This window comes from Ceratina calcarata, unplaced genomic scaffold, assembly GCF_001652005.2.
Source record: "Ceratina calcarata isolate Rehan_Ccalc_2016 unplaced genomic scaffold, ASM165200v1 scaffold297.2, whole genome shotgun sequence".
Taxonomy (NCBI): Eukaryota; Metazoa; Arthropoda; class Insecta; order Hymenoptera; family Apidae; genus Ceratina; species Ceratina calcarata.
Window position 1 is genome coordinate 1,032,779 of NW_017152138.1, and position 15,786 is coordinate 1,048,564.

Genomic DNA, 15,786 nt, shown 5'->3' on the forward strand with positions numbered 1-15,786 from the left:
CTATTTATTATTAGCATTGTTCTTCCGACGTCTGGTTTCTTTTTAATTATAGGAAATGCGTTTTTCTAAGGTATATAAACTTTTGGGATTGACTGTATAGCCAATACATCCTTAATTTAAAATAACTCGGATATTAATATAGAATTGGCAGAGAGTAACTTTTAAAACGGCTTTACGCTGCGTCAGCTATTGTCAAAAAATCGGAAATGTGCACTACGGTTCGGAAAACGAAAGATTCGACCGATGTGATCGATTGGAGTAGATAGAAGCGACGACAATAGATTCCATTGGATTCCAGCCGATCGAATTGCAAACGAAGTTTGGAGAAAGGAATGTCGCAAGCTCATCGTGAAAAAAAATAGAGGTTCGTCGAACTCAGTTGGTAGCAGCCATACTGACTATGTTTTAGTAATAGTAATTTAGTAGTTATATTTTAATACGCATATTTGAAAGGTGTCCCCTTAGAACATGAATACTTGATTGGTATCCCGTTGGAGCGCGGATACGTGAAGGGTACCCCTTTGGAGCATGAATACTTGAAGGGTATCCCCTTAGAACACGAATACTTGATTGGTACCCTCTCGGAGCACGAATACTTGAAGGGTACCCCTTTGAAGCACGAATACTTGAATATTACCACTACAGTCCCTTACGTACCTTGAAACTTGTTTGTAAGGAGGGCCTTGGGATTTAGGGCGAATAATAACTCGTGTTAAAATTAACAGTTTAACCGAATCTTCCGTTCTCAATCGATGCCGACTCTGGTGTCATCCGAAACAAACATCCACTTCGGTAACATTTTTTATAGGTTCTCGCAGCAAAAATTATATACTCCTCTTACATATACTACTCTTACATGTTGTAGTCTACAATGCATGTAGTTAGGGAAATGAACGTACAATTTGCAAATATTTGAATGATAAAAGAAATGTTTATTTAAAACGCATTTTAAACTGATACCATAAACGTTTTGTTTTGTATAAAAATCCGCGATGTTAATAGTTTTTGCGACTGTCCGTTTCAATTCTTCGAATGGTTTTTTGGTAATCTAGTTTTCATCATCATTGCACGTTCCCGCGGGATGTGCAAATCTCGTTATAGACGCCAGGAAATTGGATTAATTCGGTTAGGTACTCGTTCGTTCGCCGTCGCGTCGGTTCGTTCTAATTCTGGATTACAGGCTTAACGTACGAGTTATGTACGGGTACAGTTATGTTCCTTCGGATCAAAAAATTCTATTCAAATTGTAAGAAAGACGGCACACGGAAGAAATAAAAAAGACTGGTGCGAGTGAAAGCATGAAGCCACTTGCGCGCAAATCAGGAAAGAAAACAGTCGGTTAGTGAACCGAAACGAATTTTAACAATGCGAGTAAAGACGAACCGAAATGTTTGCAAGATCGCTAACGTTCAGATGCGCCCTGAAGAGAATGGAGCTCGGGATTGAATTACCAAAGTTCGAATGTGAACGCGATTTACCTAGTTTTCTCGCTTCCGTGACCGAGATTCTCATGATTCTGCTCGGTTAGAGATACGTAGATTTTTATCTCTACCGGTTACATGCTACAGGAAGACGTTTTACCTACTAGAGTACCGGGAATTTGCTTCATGGTAGAATAATTCGACGATATAGCGAAGCCCAGATTCAACTTTCCAGCAACTTTTCGATAATTACGTCATGAAAAAGTCTCCTTCGCTTCATTTTTTCTCATGATTATTCCTCGCCTTTGATCTTCCAACATTGATTCACCCTAAGTACATAACGAGCTTGACGAGCGATAAAAAACGGTGGTCCGCATATTCATTGATTTCTCGTAAAAAAGAGTGTCAAGCGTATCAAAGTAAACAACTGGCGAATCTTTCCACGTGCGAATTTAAAAAAAGTCCGACTGACCTTAGTCGCGTATTCGATATCGATCGAACGGCTAATCCCTGGATAATCCAGAATCTGAAACCTGTTTTATTCGATCGAGTAGGTAGCCAGCAGAGCAAGCCTGCTGCGATATTATGCAATCCAGTAATTCAAACAATACACGGTTGTCGGTTTTTCCGTGGTAGCTAGTTAATGTCTTTTGCGTCGAAACACGTAACAGGAAAATGCAACGTTGAATAGGATACAAATTGAATCGGAATAGAGCGGTGGAACATAATTACGTGTCGTTGCTCAATCAATATCGTAAAATAAGAACTTTCGCATTCTTTCACCGATCTCGCCTTGGAACGAGTTTTAAAGATCTTAGGGCCCGGGCTGAGAGAATGATAAATAAATTCTCCGGCGTGTACCGCGTCGACCTACATGCATTCAGAGACTCCGACGCAACTACTATCTTGACCGACATGACTGCGGATGTGTTAACGATCACTTGTTGCAAACAGAACTAGTCTTCCCCGGGGGTGAAAACTCGAAATAGAAACTAAAATATGAAACAGGAAGAACTCGATCTGTTTCTAGTGAAAATTAATATTTATTACCATTTTATTTCGTTTTTCCATTTTCGTTTACCAGCTCGGTTTACTTTAAGCTATTTTGTAACTGCCGACAGCGAATGGGACCCAATGGGATTCATAAAACAGTCGGTAATCGCTCTTTTGGGTGGTAATCGGCATCGAGTATATATTTCTTAAAAATCTTGAAAGGCTTGAAGCCAGCGAAAAAGTTTTATACGGAAGTTGTAGAAACCGACGTCCTCTTCTATGCGTTTTTCTTCTAACTCCAATATTTTTTACTATACCTTCAATTTTTATTTCAAACGTGTTTTGCTAGCGGCAACAAGTAAGCAGTTGCAATAATTTGCAGCGATAATTTCGCAAAATCTGAATTGATCAATGACAGTTAAAAAAAAGAGCATATACATAGGAAAGAAGAAATCGAGGGACCGAATTCAAAAAAGAGTTGCCCAATTGGTGAACGTGATTACACGCAATTAGAGACTCTGGTGCCAATCGGTGAAATTCACCTTTGCTCGGGACGAACTGGATTGCCTGTTAACATTGTGAACGACAGCCAGAGAGGAACTCTTACAAGTCTCGCCGGGCTAATCAGTTCATGGCCATTAGCCTGAAAAGCTGAAGTAACGCAGAGCCAGCCTGTGGCTATTCGATAATGCACGCTCATGCCGCGTCACACAGCCACTTTACTTGCGAAAAGTTACAAATGCATACATCATCCATGTATATGGTACATAGTACATTTCCCTAATTTTTTTTAACATCTACGTTAACGCTGGCTCATGAATTTTACATCCAACGTTATTAAATTAATTGTTACTTCTTTTTTATTGCGAACAAAATTAATAAAAGCACATGTGTTTAATTATCGTTCAAATTAACTCCGAGAAAGAATTATTAAGCAATTGCGACTACCATAAAAACGAGTAGGACGTGCGATACAAATTTTAACATTTTTATATGTATGCTTGAGTTTCTATCGTATAAATATAAATGTTCCTCAGTTTTATTGCTCGATAAAAACTAGATTAAGGCCGATGATTTTGATTAGCTTGTTCGTATATTTGGGAGAAGATATACACATACTACGTAGTCGATTTAATCGAAGGAAGCGTAGCGTGAGCGTAATTGAGCTCGAGGGAAATGCGTTTCCTGAGCAGCACACAATCTCGATGTAACTGGTAGCAAAAAAACGTTGCGTAAGTACATCTCGGCAACTTGTTCCCTCCAGTCGTACTTGATTCACTTTCCATATTTGCTCGCTGACAAGGTTGACCTTCGACTGGATCTTGAATGGCTTCGAAATTCACGATATGTAATATACTCAATGTTATCCAATGTATAACTCAAGAAAATGTATGATCTATTGGAAAAGCATTTCGAATAGAATATTTATGTAAGCTCATACTTCTCTAACAACGAAAGACTGATTAATTGTATGGGAAGTAGGCTATGAAATAATACAGAATTCCTTTCTCTTTTGAACTGTAACATTATTCTGATTTTTATTCATGATGTAGTCTACCGTTTACGAAAGATGCTTGTGGACTGAGACCGATACAAATTTGTTGCATTTTTATCGGATCTCATAAGCGAGCCTGATAAAAGAGACTGATAATAATTAATTATTTCTTCCTGCATCTAGTTTATTCAATAAAATCATCAAGATCTTTTTGTAGATTCCCTAAACGAAATGGAACGAGCCTCTCGTTCCTGGTAATTTACGCTAAAACATCAGATTTAATTGCGATTGAATTAATAAACGGCCGGCCACCGGCTGAGCCCGCGCACCGTGTAGAAAATGCGAATCAGCGGGATATTTCGTTGGTCTAGAAATCAAGTAGCGCAAAGCTCGCGGAAGTCTCCTGCTCTCGCGTAACGTTCCCTCTGTCGTCCCCCCGGTCTCTCATTATCATGTTCGCGTTCCTCGATATCGATAATACCCACACGTTCTCGCGTTTATTGTGCCCGGCTATCTCGCGTGATTCATTCGGTGCCCAGCTCAATCGGTGATCCGGCAGTTTCTCATGGTGCCTCGGTTCAGGAACTTGTGCACGTCGCGTTTCATTCATCCGATTAGGCTGCTTGACCCAGGTCACGCTTTTTGATCTCGCGTGCGTACACTCTCGTGAACCAGACTCGTAACATTTTAACGAGACACTTATTAACTTGCGAGCGGTCTGTTCAAGTCTCTGTCAGTGACGTTTCCCGGTGATTTTTTTTCAATGCGGTAATAGAAACGAAGTAATGAGATTTGTTAGGAATAGTTATTTGTTCTTTTGTACAAGACGTAGATTATTTTTCGTTTCGAGAATGGAAGGTCATTCGCGATTTTTATATCGAACTGTACGTCGGTGCTCGCGCGACTGGAATTACTTGAACAAGACTCGGTCCTCACGTTGTTATACAGAAAGGTTACACAATGCCAAGGGGAGCACGTGACACGGCATTCAGCGTGATTCAACCCGTCATTGCCGTCTCCGAGAGATTACTGCAAACCATTTCCTCTCTCTGACATCATCGATTGCGATTTCGATTGACCGATCGGAACGTTTAACCGAGCGGAAAGGGAGCGGTAACCGCGTAGTTGTCCGTTCCGGCGTAGTGTCAGGAGAATTGTGACATCGTTCGCGGAGATAGACGCATGTCGCGTCGCGTTATACATACTTAGCGCATCCAGGTGCAACTGGTCACGGTCGGGAGAGCATGACCGGTCTACGCGAGTAACTGTATAAAAATCTTTTTGTCTAAGGACCTGGCGAAACTGCGTCGTTTTAAATGCGATCTATAAAATTCTTGAAAAAGCTCGTCCGATTTTAATTAACGCGCTCGTCACAGGAAATCGTTCCTCATATACCATAAAACTTTACTTAAATTGATTTCTAACCGAAAGGACGAGATGATCCTAATATACAAAGGCCAGAGTCGAAGTTGTCATCTTGTTTTAACAGATGTGGCTCGTTTCTCGTATCTTATCTTCTTTTATCTTTTGTTTCGGTGTATCTGCTGTCCAACTGCGGTGCCTCGGTTTATACTAAAAAAATTTCGCAATACCGTTTCATAATTCTGCCGTTTCTCTGGTCCAGAGAATATGATTCATCGACTCACTATTCCGAAAATTCTTACCTCTCTGTTTCTGGCGGTGATTCATGATGAAACGAGGAGCGAGCGATCGATTACTCATTCAAATTGTTGATCTCCCGGATGGCGAGGGTTCAACCACGAGTCTGATTTTAGTGTTTCGATAGATAACGATGAACTGATAAACAAAAGATCGATAAGAAAATCGTTTATCAGGTCGAGAACGGTCATTGTTATCTGCTGGATTTTGTCAGGTCTTCTATTAAAAACCGACGCCAGTCCTCGGGTCGCGGGTGCTAAATCAATCTTCTTGAATGTGTAAAAGCCTGAACGGCACTCTGTCCACGTTGACGTCCGATATTTCCGCATATCGACCTGCCTAATGGACCATTGTCCTGACAGGCACACGACGCGAGGGCATGGAATCAAAATTCGCCCATTGTAGTTCGCCCCGAGAAATGTCCGCGTCAAAACGTTTCTTGGAACAGACAATTAGACGTGCTTGAAAATTGATTGAAAGGGAAACGAGGTGTTGATTTGTATCGACTTAAAATTCGAAACAGGCAGTTCATTATTACGTTTATCAGAGCAATAGAACAAATTGTACGCGGTGAATCGTCACTATTGTCCGAGTTTTTATAGTCGGTTACGCAATCGTAACGTGCATGTTCGTGATCAATTAATTTCTATTGTGTTCTCTGTCCCTCTCTGTTCCAGGTACACACAGATGACGCGATGACGCTGCATTGGTGGATGCACTGGTTCTGGGTTACCGCTCAATTTCTCGGTACGTTCCAAATAGCGCTAAATAGCTGCGATCAACGACATGTGGTTACTTCTTCACGCCTTTCACGCGTTCCCCAGCTTTAATTTGAACCGGGTCCGGGTCGCGATGTTCACGGTCCAGATAAAATTTCCTCACGCGCGTGAAATTACAATATGTAGACAGTCGTACTGCAGAGATCAAGGTCTGACAATTCTTGAATACGCTTTCTATATTAAAGATTTCTCGTATTGTAGAAGTACATTAAGACAATTTAATCCATTAAGGGGTTCGATCCGTTAATAAAAAATATAGCGCTCAGAAAAATTAGCTTACATTTTTTTATGGGAATATAATTAATGTAATACAAAATCTACTTAAAGTTCTTTATTACATATATACGTGAGCATCTTCACTCTGTAATAAATTTACGTATTTTATAGTAATTCAATGAAAAACGTATGGTTCCTCAGTGATTCTAGGGAACCCGGTGCCGTCGAGTACGGCGGAACCGCGTGGTCAGGTGCAGGATCACCTGAGCTCAGAAACCACGCCAGAAATCGGCCGTATCGACACGGACGACCCCGAAACGCGACAGAGCTTCCGCGTGGCCAAAGCTATCGGTCTTCACCCTCCCACAAACACGGCCGTAATCATGGACAGACAACCGAGCACGATTTCTATACCGATGTCGGGTGACGTCGAGACCAGTACGAATCCCGTAGTGGAGTACCACGGGAACGCGAGTAACGCAGTGAATCCGGACTCCGGAGCTAAGAACGTCACACCGCAACGGATCGCGGATACCGTGGACAGAAATCGGAGTCCGACAATGAAGAAGGACAGCAAGATCACTTGGATCTTGACGGCGAACAAGACAGGAAGCAGGTCCAAGTACGAGCAAGAAGAGAAACTCGATGAAAACGGGAACCGAAACGGCAGCGCGAGCGAGGTGGAGGATTTGACGGTGTTACCTCTTCAGGAAGAGGTATCTCGAATCAGGCTGGTACTGAACAAAACAAAATCCTCGTCGCTTTTATCCTCCGCCTCGTCCGCGAGCAGTTCCGGTATCAGAACGTTCAATCGGTCCGACGACGTCGAGATCGAGGAGGAGTTTATCGAGCCACAGATATTCGGCACAGCTGCATCAATTCTCGAAGGTAAAATAGCTGACAGATATAAAAATTCGTTTTAAGTTCCACGAGTTCTATTATAACTAAAGAAATTGTCGTATTTTTTAAGAAGATGATGAAGCAATTTTGTCTTTTGCTAATGTTGAAGTCGGGGTGAGCGAATCGACACGGCTGAGCAGGGCGCGAAGCACGTTTCCTAAGGATTTCCAAAGGGATCAGGTGCAGGAAGGTCATCTCTCCGATTACATTGAGAGCAGCAGCAGCAGTAGCGAGAACTCTAAGCAGGAGAGTGATTCGAAATCGGTTGTAGATATTGCTGCCATTACCGGTAGCTGCTTGGCAACTGTAGTTTTACTCAGCACAATGGGCAGCCTTGGATTCATTATGTACAGGTATAATAATTAACGCGTTATGAACGTATCCGGTTCTGTCTAATGCGTGATGAATTCTCGCATGGTATTTAGTAAAAATGATTGTTACAGGCGTAGGTATTTGAATCCACCGCAGACGCTAAATAGCGATAAATGCAGCAATCTCGATAGTTCTGGCTACATCGACGATTCCACTATTCGGGTAAGTGTTCGTTCATTCGCTTTGCTTTTCATTCGGAGATCGTTTGCATCACTAGTTGGAGTAATTGTTGATTTATAGTGAAAAAAAGAATTTGCTTCGCAGGATAATTCCGAGGAGATGTACAGCTTGGACAATGATTCGTTCCTAAATTCGTTAGAGGCGATGACAATACAGAATTACTGGACAGACAATGTGAAGCATACGAAGCTATGACAAAAGAAGATAATCCAACCCGGAAAGAGAATCGAAACGTTCAGTATTTCCGATGGTGAAGCGCACGAACAAATATCGTTGTTGGAACAATAGTACTTACCAGGAACGCGACCCGGGCGTTTCCCTGATCGTATGGAAGAAAGTGAAATCGCGGCGTAAAATCGTCGCAGAGGCGTTATTTTTTTCGTCGATCGGACGTAGTAGCTATAAGTGCGATAACCGTGCAACAAACGCACGAACGAAATATTTTAAATGTTCTCGCAGAATTTTTAGGTGAACCCCCTCGGTCTTGCTAGTTTCTTAAAAGAGAACTATGACGATGCGTCAAAATTGCAGGACGCGTGCTCGCATTCTAATGTACTCGCGTTACGCGTCGTAAAGCGCGTTTCCCACTGGCCGGCACGGACAGGCAGGGCCGAAACGTTAAGTTGCGAGGTATAGGAAAAAGCGTGTAAAAGCTGAAACTTAACGTTTCGGCCCTGCCTGTCCGTGCCGGCGGCGCCGCCGGCCAGTGGGAAACGCGTTTAACGGTTTTATGGATTAAAATCGTTTATATCTATTACGCGGTGTATAATATATATGACGCGTAACGCGGTGTATCAAACGGTACAATGCCTGAATTTTGATTTCGTCACTCGCATCGTTCATTCTATTTTTCTACCGCGAATTATAATTGGCAACGGTCGGAGTTTGGACGAACGAAAGGCGATGCACGCGAAACGATAATCGCCTTCGTCTAATTACGATAATCGGATAGTGCAATAAAACGTACTTTATCGATGCGATAATTAAATGATATACATTTTTAGAACAGTAAGTACAAATAAAAAACCATTAATTTTTAGCTAAGTATACATGTATAATATATACATTAGGTATACTTGCGAAGCGTACGAGTGAATTCCTACAAATCGCCGGAGACTATTACCTATATACCACGACGAATACTTCCCTCTTATTACTTATAACCAATATTGAACTTCAATTTCTACGACACAGTACTTACCTTGTGTATCGAAATGATCGAAACAAGCGCTTCGGTATTTCAACTTGCGATATTTCTCACGGTCTTCGAATTTTTTAATCGTCGAATAATTAAACATGGTTCTAATAGGATATTATATAGGAGTCGGAGCAGCTCGCTTGCACACAGAATCAGCTTTTAAATATTTTCGAAACAGGTTCGGGCTAATAACGAGAGAGATTGGACCAAATAAACGTCGTAGTTTCTAGCTTCATGCCTTTACAACATATCCAGCAAATGAGAAAATAAGATAAGATGACTTCGTTTGTTTTCCACTACACTTCTAGCTTGTACATATGTACATGTAATACGATGTACCATACAATAATTACGAGTTATGTCTATGTATAGATGTGCGACGCGATTTCCTAACGTTCTCCTCCTCACGAGATGCGATTTAGGTTTCTCGTGAGGGATTAGCATTTGTCTGTTCAAATATATTTCTATACGAATTCTTCTGATTTGAACGAGGAAAAGAATTTATTGTGATAGATCATATAGTGTTTAATAAATGTAAAATAATCATTAAATTTCATCTTATGGTAACGGATGTGAATAAATCCATACGTATTATTATTAGTACATCCTTGAGTCACTTTCGTACGCTTCAACGGTGTCAATATCAACCCTCCTCCAGTTCATGTTCCTGCTCGCATACAATCGGGACATTAGTCGAATGGATTGAAAAGCCAACACAGTCCCATTATTTCCGATGCTTCCGTTGTACTCGGGGAAAGTTGGCTTTCACGGGATGGCAAAAGTCCGCGATCACAGGACTGCGAACGTTGGTGATCACGGGACTGCGAACGTTGGTCATCACGGAACTGCGAACGTTGATCATCACAGGACTGCAAAAGTCCGCGATCACGGGACTGCGAACGTTGGTGATCACGGGACTGTAAACGTTGGTCATCACGGAATTGCGAACGTTGGTCATCACAGGACTGCGAACGTTGGTCATCAAGGAACTGCGAACGTTGGTCATCAAGGAACTGCGAACGTTGGTCATCAAGGAACTGCGAACGTTGGTCGTCATGGAACTGCGAATGTTGGTCATCAAGGAACTGCGAACGTTGGTCATCAAGGAACTGCGAACGTTGGTCATCAAGGAACTGCGAACGTTGGTCGTCATGGAACTGCGAATGTTGGTCACCAAGGAACTGCAAACGTAGGTCATCAAGGAACTGCGAACATTCGTCAACAAGCAAATGCGAACGTCGGCGATTACGAGACTGCAAACGTTGGAGATCAAGGAACTGTTGGTCATCAAGGAACTGCGAACGTTGGTGATCACGGAACTGCGAATGTTGGTAATCACGAGACTGCGAACTTTGGTGACCATGGAACCGCGAACGTTGGCGACTACGGAATTGCGGACGTTGGCGACTACGGAATTGCGGACGTTGGCGACTACGGAATTGCGGACGTTGTCGACCACGGAACTGTGGATGTTGGGGATCACTGGACTGTGAACGAGTCCTACTGCTCGTTGACGTTGAATCCACCATTGATAAAGTTAGATTCCTAACTTGATGCGTGAGTTCATCGACTTTCGTATTCAAAACACGGAAGCAACTCGAAGTTTTATAAGCTTCGATGGTAGACGACCTCAAAACATCTTCCACAGCATCGGCCAAACATGCCAGCTGTTCCACATCAGTAATTTGAGATGCTTCTAAAATTTTACGACATCTCTCCTGCATGTGCTGCATGAACAACGTGCGTATATCCGACTCATTGAGAGTACCATCATTTATCATATGCATTTCTCTGAGCATTTGCGATGGCTTAAAGTGTTCATCATGGCGGACTTCAAGAATCTTATCTAGTCTAGTTTTAGCGGCCGTGGTACACGAACGCATAATTCTGTTTTTAAGTTTTTGGTACGGCTTGACACGAGGCGGCTTGCGGACTAAATCTTTTACGATCAGCATGACTTCCTGATCCAAGCATGCAATGACAGCATCTGCCATTACCTTTTGATCCGTTATTCCCGCGATTCGGAATACCGCCTCGATTTTCCAAAACCATATTTCCGCACGTACGTGAATAAACTGCCCCACGTCTGACAGGCGTTCCAGTAGAATTCGATTATCAGCTACAGACTTGTGTTCGTCAGGATTGTCCACGCTAGCTTCTGGTACATTTTCCCGTTTCGTATCCGCAGATTCTTTTCTCTTTATATTTGAAGAATCCATTTTATCTACGAAACTAAACGCAAAACTATCGCCTACGTACGAAACGTCGCCCTCGTTAAAACGCCGATTGATAGTGATTAAAAAATCTAAGTATAGAGAATTATAAAATTAGTTAGTTACAAAAGTCAATCGATAAAACATCAAAGTATACGCTTTAAAAGTATTGCTTCGTACGTCGTTCCAACGAGAAAAATTATAATATTCGCGATCCCAAACGATGAGAATGAAGGTTTTCTTGTGCCGTTATAAATATCTCGTTTAGTATTCGAGCTGAAGGACGAAGATGTCCGTTTCTGTTAAAAGACTGCCGTGTTTACGTCGGAAATGTTCGGGATGAGAAAGAAAGCTGCAATCGTTATAGATCCTCACCACTTCGATGCTGTAAATGATACGACGGACAAATCAGTTGCGATTACAGACAGATCCATGGAAGAAGATATTAGTCGATGCGATTCTACCTCCAAGTAAACAGATTTGAATCCTTGTTGCTTGATGATCACGGAATCACGTTGGGATTAACACTAAAGTTTATGGGCAAGAACTACTGTATATAAATAATATTTTCTTCTTCCTAACGGTTGCCCACGCATAGGGACGTTATATGTCAGAGTAATGAAATAAACGAATTGTTTAACTATGGAAGAAGATATTGGTCGATGCGATTCTACCTCCAACAGATTTGAACTGAACAGATTTGAATCCTTGTTGCTTGATGATCACGGGATCACGTTGGGATTAACACTAAAGTTTGTGGGCAAGAACTACTGTATATAAATATTTTGTTCTTCCTAACGGTTGCCCAAGCATAAGGACGTTGTATGTCAGAGTAATGAAATAAACGAGTTGTTTAACTATGTTTCTGCTTAACTTTTACTCCTGCGTGAACAACTCGTGTAACTTGTATCGGATCGAGAACATTATGTAAAAACATGTTTTTAAACACCCGGTAAAAACGAGAAAACGAATGCGCGGAAAATAATTTCAAATGACGATCGAGTAAGCAGTGCCAATGTAAAATCTTCGCACGGCGCTATACGCGGGACCGCGGGCTTCGAGACTCTTATCCGCATGTCCCCACATATCCCGGCGATATTTGTGAGAAAACAGCAGTATATTTGGTTTACAAACTTCTATTACTTTGTCTCTTTTGCGAATTTGCTTAAAATAAGCCATCTTACGAGTTCATCTACTTATTTTATATAAGCACATTTTTTCCTGTACAAGACAGAGACTGGAAACATGGGATAGACAGGGATAGCAAAGGCTTAAGACGATCTTAAGAATAAGCAACGACTCTGAATCTGAATACCGGCCATTGATTGTTATCTTTTAATTTTTTTTCTTATAACAAGCCGATAACGTAAAATGTCGATGTTGACAGTATGTCAGTGAACCTGAATGTTGAAGTTCACCATAGGCAAATATTCTAGGTCAAAGAAAATTGTATTTACCGTTTTGCATTGCATATGGCTTTGCACGCCACGCGACACGCAACGTATACTGTAGTACCGCGCGATTCGGTGTGATTTAACAGAAGCAATAATGTCAATGACATCTCGATAATAATTAACGAACATGCGGTGGCCATCGTTTAACCTGTTACTAACAAAAATATTTCTGGCTTACATCGTTTACACGATATATAGTTTGTCTCAGTTATTTGTGGCACCATCCTGCGAGAAAGGAAAACCATGCCTGACATCGTATCTGAGCCAAAAACCTCAATTGCAATTGCAAGTTTATAGTTCCGTTGACAAATATCCCAATGAAAAACAGCTCCAATTTGAATATTCAAATGAAAACTTCAATTACACACACGCAGGTAGTTTGTGAGTATAAGTCTTATAATATTTAACAACTCATCGTCTTTTTACCTCTTTATGTTTAATCATTGTTGTACTTCCAGCCCTTTAACTGTAGGTGTTCCACAGAAAACCCGAAATAATGGAACAATGTTTTTTCATATCATTGTTGCACCAAGTTCCAAAAAATATAGAAAGAACGATATGGATCTATTAAAGGCAGGTATACTTTGAGCATCTGATATAACATATATTTAATCTAATGCATGTGATCTGACTTTCTTCTTAGGAATCTTACGTATCTTATACAATCATTAAAATGACACAATACAAAATTCCTGAAGCAGAAGCTTTCAATTTATTGGGTGACAAGAATGAGGATGCCGAGAAGAAAAGGCAAAACTTAGTAACTCCAGTTACCCATATTAAAAGTTACGTAACATTTACAATAATGACGGATGATGTGAAATTTCCTACAGACAGTGTACCCATGGAACTTTTGAATCATTTAAAGTATGTAAATGTCATTTGTGAATCAATGAATTTGTAGTTATTGACTTTATGTAAATTATCTATTTTCAGAGTTAAAGGCAGAACATATTTACCAATAATGACCTGTGATTTTCTACAAACTAGACAACGTGATTTAGTAAAAATTACCCCCCAAAATAGAACTATTAATGTTACATTGCAATATTCACCGATTTCTATTGGAAAGTTAAGATTATTACTGCATGTGGAGGATACTATGCAGAGTTTGAAAAACTTTGGATTTTCTGATAAGGATATAGACGAGGTGAAAGGGATTTTTGCTGACACTAATATATACATCCTTGGAGGAACTTTCTTTATTGCAACCATTCATGTATGTATCGTAAAGAACAACATTAAAACAGATTAAAGTGTAAATCAATCATATTTTATGTCACTGTAGCTGCTGTTCGATTTTCTTGCTTTTAAAAACGATGTGAGTTATTGGAGGAAGAAAGACAATCTCGCCGGGCTGAGTAAATGGACTGTCATATGGCGAGGATTTAGCCAAACTGTCATTTTCCTTTATTTGTTGGACGAAGGTTCATCCTGGCTCGTTTTAATTCCCACTGGTATCGAGTCCATTATTGAGGTAAAACTACAAGAGTTCGTTTTGCATTTTTTTCAATATAAATGCGTCTGACATCTGCATTTCTCTTAATAGATGTGGAAATTGAAGAAGGTATTGAAGCTAAGATTAAAGAAGAATAACAGTAATGTAACTGAAATGAGAACGCGAGAATACGACGCGGAGAGTATGCGTTACTTAAGTTATCTACTATATCCCATTGTTGTCGGAGGTGCAATTTATTCCTTACTTTATCAACCTCACAAAAGGTAATATAATTACGTTTAACTCGAGACGTTATATTAAGATATGACTAAGAGTCTGATATCGTGAATTCTAGTTGGTACTCGTGGAGTATAAATTCATTGGTGAATGGAGTATACGCGTTTGGATTTCTATTCATGCTTCCTCAGCTTTTCGTAAATTATAAATTGAAATCCGTAGCGTATTTACCTTGGAGAACGTTTATGTATAAAGCATTCAATACATTTATCGACGATGTTTTTGCATTTATTATCTCTACACCGATTGCGCACAGAATAGCTTGTTTCAGAGATGATGCAGTTTTCCTCATTTACCTTTATCAAAGATGGTAAGTCCTGAGTTTCTATTCAGTTTTATTTGTTTCATGAGTCATTTAACAATGGTTTATTGTTTATAGGTTGTATCCGGTGGATAAATCTCGTCCAGACATGGACGCGATTGGCGAAGCGTCTGTTGATACTGGCAGCGCGAATAAAAAAATGGAATGAAGTAAATCTATTCAGTATCTCGGTTATTACTCTTAGTTTACGCACGATAAATCATTCCGAATGACCGTTTAATTAACAGATCACGCCTAAACATTATAGCCTTGATACGATTTTAAGAGTATTAACTTGTTACGTACTTACATCGTCTGAAAAGAACTGAGTTAGCAATATTTTATAATGTGATATCTTAGAAAAAAATAGAAACTTGTTGATACAAATACCTGGGATAAAAAATATTTTCTTATTTAAACCTTGCATTAAGTATAGTGCGGTCTTTGGAAGAAAAGTATAAATGTAACTATTTGACAAGGTTTCTGTTATCTTATCAAACAATGTAATTTTAAGTATTGATGATCGACTCCTTTAGAATCAATTACTAATATTGAAACTCGATGCAGAAAACATAGCACTTAATCTATTCTAAAAAGTATATGTCATTTATGCTTCGTTAGTAAATTAAATCGTAATTCATCTCGTAAAACTTGATTATTCAGAAAGAAATTTATTGTACGCACACCGATTGCGGATAGGTACGTTCTTACGTCATGGCAAATATTTACCAAGGTCGTTTGCAATTCATACTCTTATGTCACTTGTAATAGACGATGAATGATCTGCCTGACATTATGGCAGTACATTTTCCGTTGCGCTTTTGGAAACGATTCAGAGAATCGACTTGAGTCGAATTGCAAATTTAAATT

The 15,786-nt window shown here is 40.2% G+C and overlaps 4 protein-coding genes across 10 annotated transcripts in view; 3 read left to right on the forward strand and 1 right to left on the reverse strand.

Annotated features, from left to right (window-relative positions):
- Positions 1 to 9,816, forward strand: part of LOC108624056 (uncharacterized) — a 15,096-nt gene extending 5,280 nt beyond the window's left edge. The window contains exons 1-6 of one of the 7 annotated variants that reach the window (XM_018023028.2): positions 107 to 364; positions 6,246 to 6,315; positions 6,765 to 7,451; positions 7,537 to 7,816; positions 7,907 to 7,997; positions 8,100 to 9,816. In XM_018023028.2, the coding sequence (XP_017878517.1) occupies positions 6,264 to 6,315; positions 6,765 to 7,451; positions 7,537 to 7,816; positions 7,907 to 7,997; positions 8,100 to 8,210 (1,221 nt within the window). In that variant the 5' untranslated portion in view covers positions 107 to 364; positions 6,246 to 6,263 and the 3' untranslated portion in view covers positions 8,211 to 9,816. The other 6 variants (XM_018023027.2, XM_026812783.1, XM_018023029.2 and 3 more) reach the window with 6 other exon arrangements.
- Positions 9,817 to 9,985: 169 nt separating this feature from the next.
- On the forward strand, positions 9,986 to 10,762 carry LOC108623969 (protein argonaute 3-like). Its single transcript, XM_018022883.1, has one exon. It carries the CDS (start codon positions 9,986 to 9,988, stop codon positions 10,760 to 10,762), a length of 777 nt encoding a protein of 258 aa, XP_017878372.1.
- Positions 10,763 to 10,776: 14 nt separating this feature from the next.
- On the reverse strand, positions 10,777 to 11,432 carry LOC108623971 (uncharacterized). The gene is made up of 2 exons (XM_018022884.1): positions 10,843 to 11,432; positions 10,777 to 10,783 (listed from the first exon to the last, which is right to left on the reverse strand). The coding sequence occupies exons 1-2, from the start codon at positions 11,430 to 11,432 to the stop codon at positions 10,777 to 10,779; spliced, it is 597 nt and encodes a 198-aa protein (XP_017878373.1).
- A 1,273-nt stretch (positions 11,433 to 12,705) lies between these two features.
- On the forward strand, positions 12,706 to 15,305 carry LOC108624055 (cleft lip and palate transmembrane protein 1-like protein). Its single transcript, XM_018023024.2, has 8 exons — positions 12,706 to 13,261; positions 13,339 to 13,453; positions 13,524 to 13,747; positions 13,817 to 14,099; positions 14,169 to 14,357; positions 14,430 to 14,602; positions 14,674 to 14,925; positions 14,995 to 15,305. Exons 1-8 carry the CDS (start codon positions 13,008 to 13,010, stop codon positions 15,083 to 15,085), a joined length of 1,581 nt encoding a protein of 526 aa, XP_017878513.1. The 5' UTR covers positions 12,706 to 13,007; the 3' UTR covers positions 15,086 to 15,305.
- The last annotated feature ends 481 nt before the right edge of the window (positions 15,306 to 15,786 follow it).

Coding starts and splice junctions, on each gene's coding strand:
- LOC108623969 (XM_018022883.1), top strand. CDS start 9,986: ATGGCAAAAGTCCGCGATCACAGGACTGCGAACGTTGGTGATCACGGG.
- LOC108623971 (XM_018022884.1), bottom strand. CDS start 11,432: ATGGATTCTTCAAATATAAAGAGAAAAGAATCTGCGGATACGAAACGG.
- LOC108624055 (XM_018023024.2), top strand. CDS start 13,008: ATGCGGTGGCCATCGTTTAACCTGTTACTAACAAAAATATTTCTGGCT. Junction 14,100..14,168: donor TCTTTATTGCAACCATTCAT/GTATGTATCGTA, acceptor ATGTCACTGTAG/CTGCTGTTCGATTTTCTTGC. Junction 14,926..14,994: donor ATTTACCTTTATCAAAGATG/GTAAGTCCTGAG, acceptor TATTGTTTATAG/GTTGTATCCGGTGGATAAAT.